The 16,520-nt window shown below is 44.2% G+C and overlaps 1 protein-coding gene across 12 annotated transcripts in view; it reads right to left on the reverse strand.

The window, feature by feature from the left end:
• RGS6 (regulator of G protein signaling 6) overlaps window positions 1-16,520 on the reverse strand; it is a 467,079-nt gene that overhangs the window by 72,366 nt on the left and 378,193 nt on the right. For all 12 annotated transcript variants that reach the window (XM_036432407.2, XM_036432400.2, XM_036432418.2 and 9 more), the window contains exons 7-12: window positions 11,756-11,820; window positions 8,127-8,203; window positions 5,720-5,801; window positions 4,111-4,185; window positions 2,439-2,537; window positions 1,314-1,375 (exon numbers count right to left, since the gene is read on the reverse strand). In XM_036432407.2, the coding sequence (XP_036288300.1) occupies window positions 1,314-1,375; window positions 2,439-2,537; window positions 4,111-4,185; window positions 5,720-5,801; window positions 8,127-8,203; window positions 11,756-11,820 (460 nt within the window). The remainder of the gene's footprint in view (window positions 1-1,313; window positions 1,376-2,438; window positions 2,538-4,110; window positions 4,186-5,719; window positions 5,802-8,126; window positions 8,204-11,755; window positions 11,821-16,520) is intronic.

The raw sequence follows: 16,520 nt of genomic DNA on the forward strand, positions 1-16,520 counted from the left end.
GTTGCAGAGGGTGATGGTGGGGGAGGGAGAGTCAGGGCTGGAGCTGCCCCCTGGAGGTCAGTGCATTTCCACAGGAGGATCCTCCTCAGCCACAAGCCGAGCTGATGGCTGGTGAGTGCAGTGGTGGTGGCAGAGCCTCTCCCACCTCACTTCTGAGACAGTGCTAAAGATATCCCCCGAGGGCTCCTGGACTTCGAGAGGGCACACGTGGGGCTGAGGGACCCCCTGCCCCCCACCCCCCCAGTGTATAAATTTTCATGCACCGGGCCTCTAGTATCCTATAATGCACATGACAGCCCCCTGCAACGAAGACTCTTCAGCTCAGACCATCAATAGTAACACTATTGAGAAACCTGGCAGGAATCCAAGATGCCATCAGAGACATGAACCCTGGTCCAGGGTTGTCCCTGGCCAGGTGAAGGCTGGGCGCTCATGCAGGTGTTTGGAGTAAGGTATTCTTAGTCTCAGTTTGTTCTTTATCTAGAAGGAAGGGACTACTGGAGAGAGGCTTACAGGTTGACCACACACCCAGGCCCCTGTGTGAGCTGGGCTTAGAGACCCAATTTACTCTGATATCCAGCAAATACCAGGATCCAGCATATGCCCTTGAAGCTTCAGATATTGGCCATTGCTTTAACCTTAGCCTGTCGACAAAAAGATGGTCAGTTTGCCACTGCCTGATCAGATTTACTAGATACAGATTCCCCGGGTGGTCTCCCCTCTTCACTGAGAGTTCAAAAACAGACCATTTAGTTGACAAAATTGAGCCTCTGGTGAGTTAACGGAGTGGAACCAGCTCCTGCGGCAGACTGGAGCACAAATGCTGCTGCGGAGCCAGGCTGGAGGTGCCAGTGTGTTCTTTACAGCCGATTCGATGCAGTTCAGTGGTTGATGGTGTGTGGAGGCGGAACGCCTCCCCGTGGTGCAGTCCCCTCCTGTTTGCTCGGCGAGCACACAATCTCTTTCCCCTATAAAGTGAATCTGGGCATTTTACAGCTGAAAAGGGAGCCATTCCGATTAAATTAATCAAGGGACTGAAGGCCAAGGTGCATTATGCAGCTTTTAAGGACGTTGACCTTGATTGACAAGGTCCCGTGGGCCCCCCTGGAAAGCTTTAGCCACAGAACATTTCTTGACATCACTCACGGGAGTCTGCCATCTCAGCTGTCCTCACCGGGGCCTTTTTCACCCATCACTTAAGGAATGCCTATGGTCTGCCTTTTGGCATGGCACATGCTTATTGGCCATGACCCTGTAACATGTCCCCTTTGTTACATCAGAAGAAAACAGTCATTTCACTGAGGGGCACCTACCTTTCAGCCACTTTGGACATTTTTAAACAATGCCTGTCAATCTGTGCGTTCAAAAATGTTATCTGGGGAAAGACAGAACAGAGGTGTAAGGACCAAACTAGAATTTTCTCCCCCGCTTTCACCCTGGGAACTAAAATCCTGTATTTCTCTCAAGATCCCAACACCTGCTCTGGATAGACTTCAACCCTTCAGCAACTATTTGCCTTTTTGAGAATTCTTACTGCCATTGGGATTTGCGATCTAGCCCACGTCATACGTTCTCTAGCACTGTGCTGTAGTTTAGGTCTGGATTCCCAAAAGTGATTGCAAACTTAAAGGCAGTAAGTATATGCTTTATAAAGCTTAGCAGCAGCATGGACAGGTAACACACACACCATGATACCTGGCTGGACTAATCTCCAGTTATCCCTCTATGCACACTTTTATATCCGCATCACCCCCATGTGCTCAGCATACTTGACTAGAATCTTCCGATAGCTATTTCACATACATCTCTTTCCTCTTCTCCCAGCAATAACAAACTTGTCAAAGGCAGGTACCTAACAGTTACATTCCTCCTTGGGGTTCCCCCACCCTGGAAATAAAGCATAATGTAAGGAGTAGATTCTGAAGTTACTTCATTACCAGTGCACCCCAGAAAGGAGTCATGTAATTAGCCACTGTCTCCTTACTTGGTTTGAGCAGGTAACTCCTCATCAGGAAGTAAGAATAATGCTGAAAAGGCTTTGGGAGTGGAGCTTGCTTTTATAAACTTTCCATTTGTATCACAGAGGTCAGTGGTCCCAGACCAGTGTACTCTGGAAGCACACTGCAATTTTAAGGACCTTGTAATGTGACTCCCTCCCCGCTCCAGCTCCTGTGGGAGACCCGACTATGGCAGTCTCCTTCAGTATTGGGAGGACTCATTTATGTCTTCCTATCAAACTGGAGGAACTTGGTAGAGAATTTCCCTTTTCAAGCTTCCACGAGTTGTTTGCACACAGCACTCAAAGGTTCAAACCACCCACAGCTGGTCTTCACTATGGTTTCCAGGAGCTCAAAGCTCACTCAGCTCTCAGAGGTGAACACTGAAAGGTTTCTGAACTGGCCACGTCTCCTCTGGGAGGGCAGGAGTCATTCATTCACCTGTTTCCGGATGTCCTCTTTTGTCGTTTTCCGGACTGGCTGGCTGGGGATGTGCACAGGGCTCTGGGACTGGGACTCTTCTGTCACGCCGTACACCGACTAGAGAGGAAGCAAGAAGACAGAGTCATGCAATCTCAGAGCTTAAGAGGAAGTCCGGGGTGAGCTGGCTCAACCACTCCTCCGATGCTCCCAGTCCCCTCTGTGACACCCCAGCAGTGAATGATCAACCTCTGCTTGAATTTCTCCAGGGATGGGAACTCTGTGCCTGAGACAGCCCTGTCTCATCTGTGTATTACCACTGCTAGAAAGTCTTCCCTTTTATTGAGCTGAAATGGTCTCCTTGCATCTCAGGAGATGGTCCTTAGACCATCTGCAAAGAATCGTCTAGGAGTACTTGGTAATACACATGGACCTATGGAGTCATCATCTTTGTGGATGGGGCTTGTGAATCTGTACATTTATCAAATGCCCCAGGTGATTCTGAGGCACAAGATAGTTCAAGAGCAAATGCTGAAGATAATGCACAGAGATCCCCTCTAGATTCTCTAATGGCCTGTAGTTGACACACTCATCTAGTACAAACTTGAAATAGCAGAGTTTCAGATTCTTTTGCTTTTGAGCTAAGTAGTTTTCTGGACTCAGTTTCTCCACATGCCCACAACTATGGCTGCCTTTTAAGCTGTTCCTTGCATTAGAGACAGGTTAAAAGCACTCTTTGCATTGGGAAAGAAACAAAACCCCAAAGGGTATACCATGCACAGCTGAAATCAAGAAGGGCTCAAAGAGGGTAGAGGTAGGCTCTGTGAAATTCTGGAATAAAATTCTATGGTAATTAGGGGGCCCTTAAAGATTAAATGAGGCCATTTGACATTGAACACTATAAAACATGTCACAGTGGGCATCACTATCTCAGTGAACACTGAAAGGTTCATATATATATGAGAAAATGAGAGGATTGATTCTTCTAGGGACACATCTCTAACCTTTTGAAATTAATAGAATGGAGGCCAGACACTTTCTCCCACAATATGGTCCCTGGAGCTGCTGCGAGGGTGGGATGTACCAACTGTGGGGCTGACAGAGTATGGCACCCTTAGGTGCACCATGGTCACTGCCCCTTCAGTATAGTGAACACAAGTGATCATTGGCTCATTCCCAGTTGGGCAAGACGGTGACTGGAGTTTGGATGACCTTGTAATCTATACTAAAAGACTTTCAAAGTACTATACTCACTTTCAGCAGTGGGGTTTCCATTATACATTTTGTTCCTTTAGTTCCCTTTCCTCTAGCCTCCTCCCCATGGTCAACTGCTGTTTACCCTCAGCACACTTGAGCTGGCACGGGAAGCCCTCGGGAAGCCCTGGTCTGGCGCCCCCTCCTGGCGCTCCTGAACCATCCTGTACTTCCCCAATGCCCCCCTCCTCGCTCTGTTGTGTGTTGGCTTGTTTTGTCCCCACCAGGCCTATGGGCTTTGTGAAGACTTATTTCAGCAGCAAGGAAAGTGCTAAGCACACACCAGCCACTCCACAAATATTTGCCAAATAAATGAATGAAATGGTTTCAAGGGACGAAATGGGGTAGAATTAACAAATAGCAAATTATTGTTTGGACAGTAGCAGAAATGAAAGGGCCATTCACATCAAGAATTTTTAATTCAGCTGAACTCTCGAACCTTTTTAACCTTTTGCGGGTTCTTCAAACGCCGACATTTTCTGATATCCATTTCTGTGGTGTTCACACAGCCTGGCTGAGAAGGAAAAAACAACACATCACATACATGACTTAGTGAAAATCACCCTTCCGATTTAGCCCAAGTGACACCATCAGAGCCAATCACTCTCTTTCCCTTTACACATAACGCAACATTATCTCCACTTCGCCATTTACAATTTTTTACGAAGATGTAAACGTGTTCCTCCATAGAGTTTTCATCTGAGACATAAAAGCTTATATTATCTCAGGATGATACATAGAAGGTAGAGTGTTCAGTTTATAAGAGCAAACTTATTACTCAAAGTGACAGGTCGCTTCAGTCAGAGCCCTTGTTATTGCACACATCTAACCGATTAAGTGCATGCCAATATCAGGATTTGGAATTATTTCTTTAGTTTTGCTCTTCGCCAGTTTTTAGGAAGGCTGAGAGAGTTTATTCATTTTAGTTCCATTTCATGTGGAAAATGCAAGATTTGTTTGAATAAGATAAGATTAAAAGCACAAGCATCATGGATTTTGTATTTGTGAGTTTGCCTTCTGGCTAAAACTTATTTATAACCCCTAAATCAACACTTGTAGTGCACCCATGGCCATTCAGAGACATTTACAGAGCAACAAAACGTTCGGGTTGTCCAATGTGCATGCTCCTGGCTGAGGTCTAATAAGGTGACATTCAGTCTTCTTGTTTAAACTTTTCATATCCTATATGATAAAGAGCTAATATGCTAATTAGACCAAATAGTAGAACGACTGACTGTCCAGACAACCTTCCTGTGAGGGCTAGCCGGGACTGCAGGGGGCTGCGAGGCCTGAGACCCTTGCATGAATTTCGGATCTATAGTTGTAAATACGTGCCCTTTTCTAGGGCTATTCAGTGTAACTATTTCTGTGTGGGTTTGTTGTTGTTGTTGTATTTTATTGTTTAAAATGGCCCCCAGGCGCACTGCTGAAATGCTGTCTAGTTCCTGAGTGCAAGAGGCTGTGATGCACCTACGGAGAAAATGTGTTCAATGAGCTTCATCTGGCATGAGAGTCAGTGCTGTTGGCCATGAGTTCCATGTTGATGAATCAACAATATATAGTAAGGTGTCTTTAAACAGAAGTGTGGAATAAACAAGGTTAGACACTGATCAGTTGATATAGTGGTCCGATGCCGTGGGTCAGCAATGGATCAGGGTTCGCTGACTCAGTGTTTGCGGTCACCTATGGAACAGAACCGTGAATAACAGGACCTGGCTGCATTTAAAATAGAATATTCTAAGATTTAGTTGAACCACAGTAAACACGGAAGTTACTTATTTTGGGTCTGTAAACTTCCTGGGGCCAAAGATCCCAGGTGGAGTTCCCACAGCTCTCCATTTCCGATTCCATATTTCCATGACTGGATAATTTATAAAAGGTAGAACATTCCAGAAACTCCGCTGAGATTATGTGAATGAGTGGCAAAACATTCCACAAAGCTTAGCAGTGTTCTTAAGAAGGAGACATCTGGTGGCTAAAGATGGTCATTTCTCTCAAGCGGAGGAAGAAAATAAGAAAACTTAGAGAACCGAACAGAGCTTTCTCACCACTGGCCTGTGGACATCCCAGAAGGCCCGCTCTTGACTATCCAAGATTTTCCTTTCTGTCTTGTCCTTTTTCCGGTCAATCCTGAAAGCATAAAGGAAGGAAATCAGAGACTTTTGCATTGTTTCCCCTCATTCGAGGAGCCGAGACCACACAGGACAATTGGCACCTGTGTGGCCTCCGCTCTGTGCAGAGCTGTAAAACGTGGGTGGACAGTTTCTTCAAGGAAACCCATGAAGTCCACACGTGAGAGAACTAGTTTTAGGTTAGACTGCGAATGTCCACCCACATGTAACAAACATTGTGGGCCTTGGGGGAGCAGAATGCAACTGTCCCTTCGGAGGATTATGATTTGCATTAAGAACTGAATAAAACTATTGTTACGCTCCCACCCATCCAAGCGGGCGCTGTGTACTCAATCATAGGAGGGAATAACCGAGGCTTGCATTGTTTCATCCTCAAATTGGGAAGTGTGCTCTAGCTTCAGAGTGGGTGGAAATGTCTTCAAAATGCTGCAATGATGCGTTTTAAGAGCCACTGAAACCAGCTGGCTTTTTAAAGCAGAGTAAGAGCCCTGGTGTGCACCAGCATTCAGAAGGCAAAAACCAGGGGCTTTCACTGGGGAAGCACAGACTGCAAGAGGGAAGTTGCAGGTGACAAAGGCAGATTCTACGTTCCAAAGAGGAACATAGATAAAAGGCTTTAAAATAAAGCCTGTGTTACTTCACAGCATCTCTCTAAGCAGAAAGCAACTCGGAGTAATTGCCATGTTACTCCTGGTCCTTGGCTCTCGTGGGAGCACTTTAGCTGACTGGACTGAAATAAACCTGTAATCGCCCTGTGATGTTTGTGATAAGCGTTGTGTACTTAAATGGCCCACAATTATAATGCAATCACAGAGTTAATAAAAAAAAATAATCAAGAAATGCCATATATGTACAAAGGGGCCATCTCCCCTCCTTTTATAACATTCGAAGCTGGGTGATTCTGAACGTATAAGTGAGTGTGCCTCCTTGCTTCCCAGAGGCTTCTGAGAACACAGCTCAATTCAGCCTCCTTCTCACCCACCCTTTCACCCCCTCACCCACCCTCCCACTTCCTTCCTCCCCAGGGGCCTGGTTCATCCTGCTAAAGCGCAGCACCCAGGGTCTGGGCCCCAGGAGGATAGCAGGAGGCTGGAATCCTGCGTGGGAGAAGGCAGAGGCTGCAAAAGGAGGGTGAGGTCCTGGCCCTGTATTGGCCACTGAACCCAATGACCATGCACATGATCAATGCCCGCCCACACTGCCCGAGACTTGGCCCTAGGCGATGGGCTGCAACACTTCCCAGGGACTGCAAAGCAGGTCCCCTGCAGACCCCAGAGGGGTCTCTATGTAGGTGCAAATGGTGCCCAGAGAAAAGGGACTTACCTTCTCCCAGCTCAGCATTCCTTTCCTTTCCCTCCTCTGAGTTATCTGTTTTGTGAACCCCTTGGCTAAGCCAGCCACTGCCGGAAAGAACCGGAGGGAAGCCAACCTCAGCACATCCATGTACCAGAATTAAAAGGATCTGACCATGACTGTGGGCTGGGGGACACTCACTGGCCACTTCTCCTGCTTCCTTAGAGAGGAGGGATTTTCTACTCTACTCCCCGGGAGGGGAAAAATGTGGGAAAACACTCCAGTTTTCCGCCTTTCATCTCTTGTCCTCCAGGGAGGGAGAGTGACATCTCACTGGAGGATTTGAAAGAAGACACTGAGAAAGCTCAGGTTGGTTCTTTATGAACATCTGTTCTCAGATAATAAGCCAACCGGGCGGGGTTAACTCTGCCCTGGTGAGGGCGCCTACATATGTGCAGCGATACCAGGATGGGTGATTTTAATTCCGGGCAGAGATCCAAGGCCACTGATCTAAAGTCATGTGGTATCACTAGCTTTTAGCAGTAATAATCTGATACTTTGGACTCCAAGTGTCGGACTTCTGGGCCTTATTTTTGATTGGATCTGGATCTCTGGGGAGGGGGTTGGGAGAGGGGCTACTTGTCGACCTCCCTAAAACTCCACCATATTTTCCTATGAAGATGAAATCTCCACATCTACAGGTACGATCAGTCTGGGGTTTTCCAGCCTCTGAGAACAGAAGAAGAATTGAAAATCTTTGGGGAATAAATACATCTTTTTATAACCAGAGTTCTAAATTTGGGAGGGACGCCATTGTCTGCTGGAATAAACACTTGACATTATTTTAGAGTTGCCATGGTAACAGAGACAACCTTGATTTCCACTCAATTGCTCTCATGAGAGATGACAGTGACTGACCACCGCTGGCCAGCTGTGGAAGGAAAGCTCACTCTGGCAATTCCACACCCACACCACCTCCAAATCCCAGAGACGTTCTCTCTTCACAAGGGTCTCTATTAAGTCCACCTACTTTACTTGCGCTTCTGCTTGCATAAAGATGAATTCCCACTTCCTTGCAAAGGCCCTCTGGAGTCTTGCCAAGTTTTCCTAATGAGAAATGAAAATGAATGAGAAGGCATTCATCATCGGAAGTTTGCACATCGACCCCCATGCTTGTTACAGGGCAGCCATCTATTTTGGTTTCAAAATAGGGCTCCTCTCTAAATCCACTGGACATGAACCCAATGTGACTTTGCACCAGAGCCCGCTATATGGAGCAGAACTATTAATATTCATTTACACACCCATTAAGTCTGAAGTCCCTGTGGTTCACCCGATTCCTCCCTTCTTGTGCGTTTTACAGGAACACAACCCATGCAGCCTTTGTTATAAAGGCTCCTGAAGAGAAGGAGAATGGTTTGTGGCTGTGCATGCAGGGTTTGGGGAAGGGGCAAGGGGATCTTTGCAACCTGCTGGACATCTCTGAGGGCAAAATTAAAGGTTTCTCAAGACTTGTTTCCCAGCAGGGGTCTGGGAAGGGGGTAGAAAAGATGAACCCAGACTTGGCATTCATGTCTTTGAAAGTCCACATTCAATAGCACAGAAAAAGGAGTCTATGTTTGTGATATAGTCTATATTCATAAAGGAAAACCCCAAAAACAGAAAGAAATGGCATCCAGGGCTGCCTTTTAGAGGAAGAGTGCAGAAGCCCCTTTTCTAAGTCTCTAGACTTACCCAATGGCACAATAGGACAGTGGGGAGGGTGTTTGACAGGTCCCCTAATGACCTGCCTAATTCTGATGGAATGCAAGGCTGGAGCCCACATTATGCTGTGTGTTTTCCTAGAGCTCATGCCAACACTAATTTATTACTCTCATCAGTGGGTTATTAATATAAAAGGGGCCTCAGTTGAAGATCAACACACATAAACTCAGTTATTAGTAAGGCTTGGTGAACAAGCACCTCAACAAAACTATCCTTTTTGATTCTTCCATTGTTTATAGGAAGCAATGGTAATGCATCAAAGTCAGTCAATGGGGGAGTAATTATATAAATTATGATACAGTCATACCATGGAATATTAGGCAGCTATTAAAATGACAATGTAGATTATTATTACTGACATGAAAAGATCCCCAACATACTTACAGTATTAGATGGGGAGAGAAGCAGCTTACACAATAATGTTTATGGTGTGATCCAAATATTTTTGTAAAGAAAAAAATGTATGTACAGAAAAAGCTTTGGGGAGAAGGATTGCAGGTTATTTTTTTCTCTCCTTTCTTTGCTGCTTGAATTTTTGTTTTTACCAAGGGCATATGTAATAACAAAATTACTGTATTGTGAAAACAACATACTTTTTTTTTTTTTTAAGTTTCTAACCACTTCTAGGGAGAACTTCAACCTGAAAGAACATTTTAATGGCATATTCTTCACAAATACCAAAGTAGAACATTATACGGCAAGAGAAGTGGACACTGAATAAAAACCCCTCAGGAGTTGATGCTGTCTTGCTTCTGTTTAGGACCTTTTTTAAAACATGGGAAATACAGGGAAGAGAGACAGAGGATGGAGGGGCCGCACGCTCCTGCAGTCTGGGTCTTGTTAGGGAAGGGATGTAGCCATGAGGAGGTTGAAGCACTTTGCACGGGGTGCACACAGGGTAAGATAGCAGTCTTCTCAAAGAGGGGTGACCGCAGGCGCAGGAGGGCAGATTTGGACAGAAACTGGGTGCCTAGAGTGCTCAGCTCCACAGAATAGCCATGCCAGGGTTTGCTTGGGAAGATCATAATGTCTCAACATAGTTCTCTTTGGTGGTTTCCACTGATAAGCAAACTTTAACCGTGTTCTGAGGCTCTGTGTAAACCCCTGCAATGCATCCTCTTCCACTATTTTCCCCTCTCCCATGCACAGGCCCTGTGGTGCCAGTGGGATCAAAGGGGGTGAAAGGTCACACACAGGTCCTGTGACGCCAATGATAACCATATTCCCCTTGAGAGGTGGAGGGAGAGTGATGGCTCCAAAGCTGGTCCAGTTGGGCACAGGTACCCGAAAGTGACAGGTCTGGCAGAGTGGGTCATCGGGCTTGTTTTGGAAGACTGAGGCAGCAAAAGCGGGAGAGGCATTTGGAGCGTGGGTGGATCTGAGGATGCTGTCAGTGCTGGATTATCTAGGGAATGGTGCTCCACGGCCTTTCATGCTGCCCCTCCTCCTAGCTGCTGGCCCCTTAGTCATTTTGTGGCTCAGCAGCACCTCCTCTGGACCGTTCATGGAAATTTAGCCTATTTCTCCCATTCTCAGTCACTCATATAAAATGTGGTTTGGAGGAAAGATTCTGCCATTGAAAACTAAAAACATTAAAAAAATTATTTGTGGATCTCTAGTTCTCTTGAGATTGGCTCTGTTAGGTGGGGATTGATATGAGTGTGCTGTGGGGCCTCCAGTTTTTGTAGGGAATCACTTGTTGGGAAGAAGGTGGAGGGGGAGGCCGCTGGGAAGGTATATACTTCAAGTGACATACACCTATCTTATCTTCTGGAATAAATTTGGTCTTAGATTCTGCATCTATTGCTAAGCAAAGGTGACTTGGAGGTATAAAGATGCAATTAAAAATATCATCTATTAAAATTAAAAATTATTATATATTAAATCAATTTTTCCCTTTTGGTGCAGTTTCATGAATTTTAACACATGTATATAGATTCGTGTAACCACCATCACAATCAGGACACAGAATAATCCCGTCACTCTGCCAAGTTCCCTCATGCTCTTCAGAGCCAAAATCTACCTCCACTCAAAACTCGTGGCAACCACTGATCTGTATTTTCCCTCGTGATAGTTTTATATTTAAAAGAATGCCACATAGATGGAATAATACAGTTTGTAATCTTTTGAGATAGTCTTCTTTCACTTAGAATCATGTCTTTGGTACTCATCCAAGTGGTTCCTTGTATTCCAGTTTAATCCTTTTCACTGAAGAGTAATATTATACTGTATGGATGTACCAGGGTTTATTTAACCATTTGCTTGTTAAAATGTACTTGGGTTGCTTTCAGCTTTTGATTATCACAAATAAAATCACTATGAACATTAGTGCACAGGTTTTGGTGTGCACATAAGTTGTGACATATCTAATAGGATTGCTTGGTTAGATGGTAGCTGTATGTTTACATTTATAAGAAATTGCCAGACCATTTTCGAGAATGGTTTTTACCATTTTGCATTCCCAGCAATGTAGGAGAGTTCCAGTTGCCCCACATCCTCACCAGCACTTGGCATTGACAGTACTCTTTATTTTAGCCATCCTAGCATGTGTACAATGATACCTGAGCATGGATTTAACCTGTAGTTCCCTAGTGGCTTATAATGTTGAAAAATTTTTCATGTGCTTATTTGTCATTCTTCTGTCCTCTTTGTTGAAGCGTCTGTTCAAGTTCTTTGCCCACTTTTAAGGTGAGTTGTTTTCTTAATGTATATAAAAATTAATTTTACTGTGATGATAAGAAGAGCTGAGAACAAAAGAGGGAAAATAGATGAGGCTTCCTTTCCACTGCCTGAAAGAATTGGGGAGTGAAAAGGGGGAAAATACAAGCTAAAACACAGTTGCAGATATATTTGTACTCTCCTCCCACACCTACCCTGGAAAATAATCGTACTTACTGATTCATAATCTGCCAATTCCAGCCTTGCTTTATTCTGCATTGTCCTCTTACAAAGATAGATGGCTGAGGGAAGAAGAGAAATTACAACACATACAATCACAAATTCATTTGTCTGCCTGTCTATCCATCCATCCATCCACCCACCCATCCACCCACCACTCATCCAGCCAATCAGCAGCCAGCCCAGCTGGCTAAGTGCCCAGCTGTGCTGTGAAGAATATGTTTCTATGTGGAATCCATGACACCTCATCTCTAGGAATCTTTCTGCAAGTCAGGATGGGATGAAGACCCCATCTTCTAATCCTAACAACTCCCCTCTATCATCCTCCTCTCCTTTATCCCAGCACCCTGCATCAGGATAATCTTTATCAAATATAACCATGTTACCCTCATATTTAAATGGCCTGCACTGACTCCTCAGTGACCTCAGAAGAAAGGCCAAGCTCCTTAGAATAACGTATTTGGTTCTTTAAGATCCAGTCTGCTTGTCTCTTCCCTTCCTCACTCAGGCATGTGAGGTACCAAACATCTTTCAGCTCCACTCCTCTGCATATGTGTCTGGTCCATAGAAGCCCTTTCCCTTTTCTCTCTTCTTTCCCTTTGTCTATCTAGCAACCTCCTACTAACCTATGAATATCCAGCTTGGTGTTCTAGATAGCTCAGCATCACATCTATCCTCCCTCAACCATAGAAACTAATTCCAATGCACTATAATTATGGGTTTAATAGGCTGGGCTCTGCTCTAGGGTGGAGGCTCTTCAAGGGCAGAGTCTGTGTCCTACTCAGCCCAAATCTCTATACCCAGCACCAGGGCTGAGTCTGCCAGTGGATTGGATGAATAGTGGAAAAAGAGGGCAATTTAGGTCTTTCTTCCCAAGCTAAGAAAGGGTTCTTGGCCCTTAGTTGCCAGGATATTCTTTCTCAAACATGCCCTTCATTACTTTCTCTCTCTACCTCTGCTCCTTCAGTATCTCCCTCCTTCTTCAGTGCTAAGTAGACCAATCCAGGGAAGACAAGAGATGAATGGGGTGAATAAATACTAGAATAACCTGAAGGGAAGGCCAGAGAGGACCTATTGATATATGTTGTTTGACAACTTAAGTACACTAGGTCAGGGGCTTAATCATAAGGAACAACAACAGCCTGTAATTATTGGAATCGAGAGTCTAGGTTAGTGGTCGGTAAACACATTAGTCAACAGAATGGCAAACAGCTGCTCATGAGCCAGTTTGCCAACCACTGCACTAGGATATGTAGGCCACTCCTTGTTGAATTAGCCAACCTCCTCCATGTGGTCTGAAAATTTTACTGATGGCAGCCTGGGGTATGCTAGAACCTTCTGCTCACACCAGAGTTATATGTGGATGAGTGTCAGTTATGTCCCCCCCCCCCCCCCCCCCCAAGTATGCTTATGTTAGGCACATCTGTTGTTTTAATAATGCAAGTGCACTAAATATTACACATTCTGATGCAATTAATGTGAAAAGAGAGTGTTGTTTCTATGAAGTTGAATAGTTCAGAACAACTTGATAAAGGAGTGTTGGCTAAAATAGTTGCTGATGAATGCGGTACAGGTGAGATAACTGGAAAAAAAGAGAGAAAACATAATAAAAATTTCAGAGCAGTAAACAGGCAGGTTGCTTCAAAAGTGTTTTTAAATTTCGAATGCACTTTAAACATGCCCAAACTGGGTGGTTTATTTTGAGTATGGTTTACTGAAGGAAAAAAACTCAAATTATTGGGACCCATAATCAAAGTGACTCTTTGGTCTTCCTTTAAGAGACTGCCAAGTGAATATACGTTTGAATGTCCTACATTAATATGAAGTTATTAAGATATATATGTGACATTTTTCATGATTCTCTACTTATCAATTTTTTTCAGTGAACTAAGCAGCTACAGCTCTCCATTGTGTCTGATAAAGTACTTGTTTGGTCTCTGGGACCACTGGTGAGGCAGCCTGTGGAATTGGGGGCGACCCGGAGCAGGAAGCCTGGCATGCCACCGGACCCAGCAGACCCAGCAGGACTGAGCAGGAGCAGTGCCGGTCAGTGGAGGTGGTGGCTGCTTTGACAATGCTGCCTCAGATAATATTTTGTATTGGCCACAGTGAAACTCAGGAAAATCTAAGTCAGATTGGGGCTCTATAGAGGCAGAATCATTCTCAGAAATTTACAACCCATCTGGGTCAAAATGGGCCAGCTAGGTTATGAAGTATGCAAGGAGAAGCTGGTACCATTCCCCATGACCACGAGTTACATGGTGGCATGCTTTCAGCGCACTTCCCCTTGTGGCTAAGGTCACATGTGAGGGAATCTGTTCACCAGAACTAGGGAGGTGGGATGTGGCTATAGAGTGGACCTCTTCTTGGCACAGACCTTCCCTGGGCTTGTCTGCACCACGATGGTGACTTCAACTGTGCTTGCTCTAACATCTAACCAATCAAATGACCGCTGGCAACTACAGCCGGTCCTATAACAGGGCATCTGGAGGACTTGCTTAACGATCAGATGTTGGATTTTCTTGGATATTTAATTTCTCATTGAAAAATCTTGGTCTTTTTGCCCTCACACCTGACATTCCCACCTCACTGACTTCTGATGTGGATGACCCAATGCCATCACAAGCTCATTCTGTATCACTGTGACAAAAATAGAACAAGTTACAGAGAGGGAACTGGTGGTTGACAGAGAGAAGAGCACTTGGGAGGACTGGGTGAAAGAGGTGAAAGGATTAAGAGGTACAAATTGGTAGCTACAAAATAGTCATGGGAATATGGCATATAGTCAATAATATTGTGGTAATTATGTATGATGCCAGGTGGGCACTGGAAATATTGGGGGATCATTTTGTAAACTATATGATTGTCTACTGTAAACCTGAAACCAGTACAAAATGACATTGAAAGTAAACTATAATTAAAAAATAAAAATAAAAATGCAAATATTAAAAAAAAGAACATGTTAAAAATTTATAAACAGAATGAGTTCATGGGCAACATGTGTAATTAAACATTTAAAAACTATTGACCTTATTCTACCTCAATGTACTTTAAGAACTGACTCATTTTCCAAACTGCCTGTGCTAGTGACATCATTATTTATCTTAATCTCCTAAAATAAGAGATGGTATTTTTCTATTTTCCTCATACCCTCTAATTACCTTTTCGAACAATGGAATTTTAGCAATGGAAGTAACCCTGGCAACCATCAAGTAAAGACCTTTCATCGACAGATGGAAAAACTAAAGGCCAAGAGCGGTGAATTGATTTACTCACCTCTGGTTACTGGTGGAGGTGGAAATAGAATTAAGGTCTTGTTCAGAGCCCTTTTCTGACTATGACAGTTATTGCCCCATTTTCTTATTCATTTTCCCATTGAAAAGAGTATGGAATGTCTCTATGTGCCAAGCACTGCTTTGGGCGCTGGGGAAATCACTGTGAGAGCAGCTACCACTTACGTGGCACTCGCTTGCTGAGAGTCAGGCCCTTCCAAGTGTTCACTTACTCCTCACAATAACCCTGTGAAGTGGGTTCTCTACTGGCCTCATTTTATAGATGATGAAACTTTTTCAGGTCATTCTCCATTAATGGGGCTCCATTATGGCTCCCTAAAACTGCTGATTTCATTCTAAATGTCTCCCCTTGACTAAGTCCTGACCTGCTCCTCCCAAACTACTGAACTTTCTCAATCTATCTTCGTTAACGTAAAACCTTTGAGTGCTCAGATCAGACTCCTCACTATGCCCTTCTTACCCCCGTCATGCCACCTCTCTGGAATGCTTGGAGAACAAGACTGTGATTCATTCAAAGAGGTGACTGAGCAATTGATGCAGAGGAGGTGATCAGTAAATGTTTGTTGGATGAATGAAAGTTCCTGGTTCTTTGTCAATCCAAACCATACCTCTTCTGAATTCTTAGCTTCAATTTCACATCCTCCCTGGCAGGAAGAGCACCAGAGAACCAATAAGATCAAACATTAGTCTAGGAATGACAATACCAGCCACCACTGAGGTTTTATTGACTCCTTACTATCTGCCATACACCAAACCTTACTTGTATTTCATTTAATCCTAACAAGACAAAGCTGGGAGACAAGTACTATTATAATTTTCCTTTTAATATGAGGTTTCTGAAGCACAGAGGAGTTAAGGAACTTGCTAAGATCACAAAGCTAGCGGAGCTAGTCAATGCTGGGCCCACTGTGCTGAATTCTTTCTTGGGAAATACTTACTTTCTGAATAAGCTGCTTTGGAAATGTTGGTGAGTGATTTTGAATACCACACCTTGACTTCTCCATCTGATTTGCCAAAATCAAGGCATATGAATTAAAAAAAATAATTTTGTTTTAATGAGAACCTGATATAAATTGTTATTGCTATCCCTGTTTATGCTGGACAACTAAAATTAGAAAATGAAGAAAACATGTAGAGAAAGAAAAATAATGCCCACTGTATGCAGTGGTATATGGCAGAGGCTTTACAGTCAACTAAACATTTCAATCTTACTTGGGCCCAGTTTTCTGGTCCTACCATCCTCCCACCCTCACTGTGACCTGGAAAAATATTGGTTTCCACATTCATAAGGGTGCATGGCTGCTGCACAAAACACCTACAAGCATTCAAATTCTGAATTCGGTTTTTGTTAGCAAAATTTCAGCCCCAGAAACACTTGTTTTATGAGCAGCCATATGCAGCTCCCATTCTGAGCCAGAAGCCTTGCTGGAAGTCCAAGACCAAGGTGTCAGTAGGGTTTCTTGGGCTTC

This window comes from Pipistrellus kuhlii, unplaced genomic scaffold (assembly GCF_014108245.1).
Source record: "Pipistrellus kuhlii isolate mPipKuh1 unplaced genomic scaffold, mPipKuh1.p scaffold_m20_p_1, whole genome shotgun sequence".
NCBI lineage: Eukaryota > Metazoa > Chordata > Mammalia > Chiroptera > Vespertilionidae > Pipistrellus > Pipistrellus kuhlii.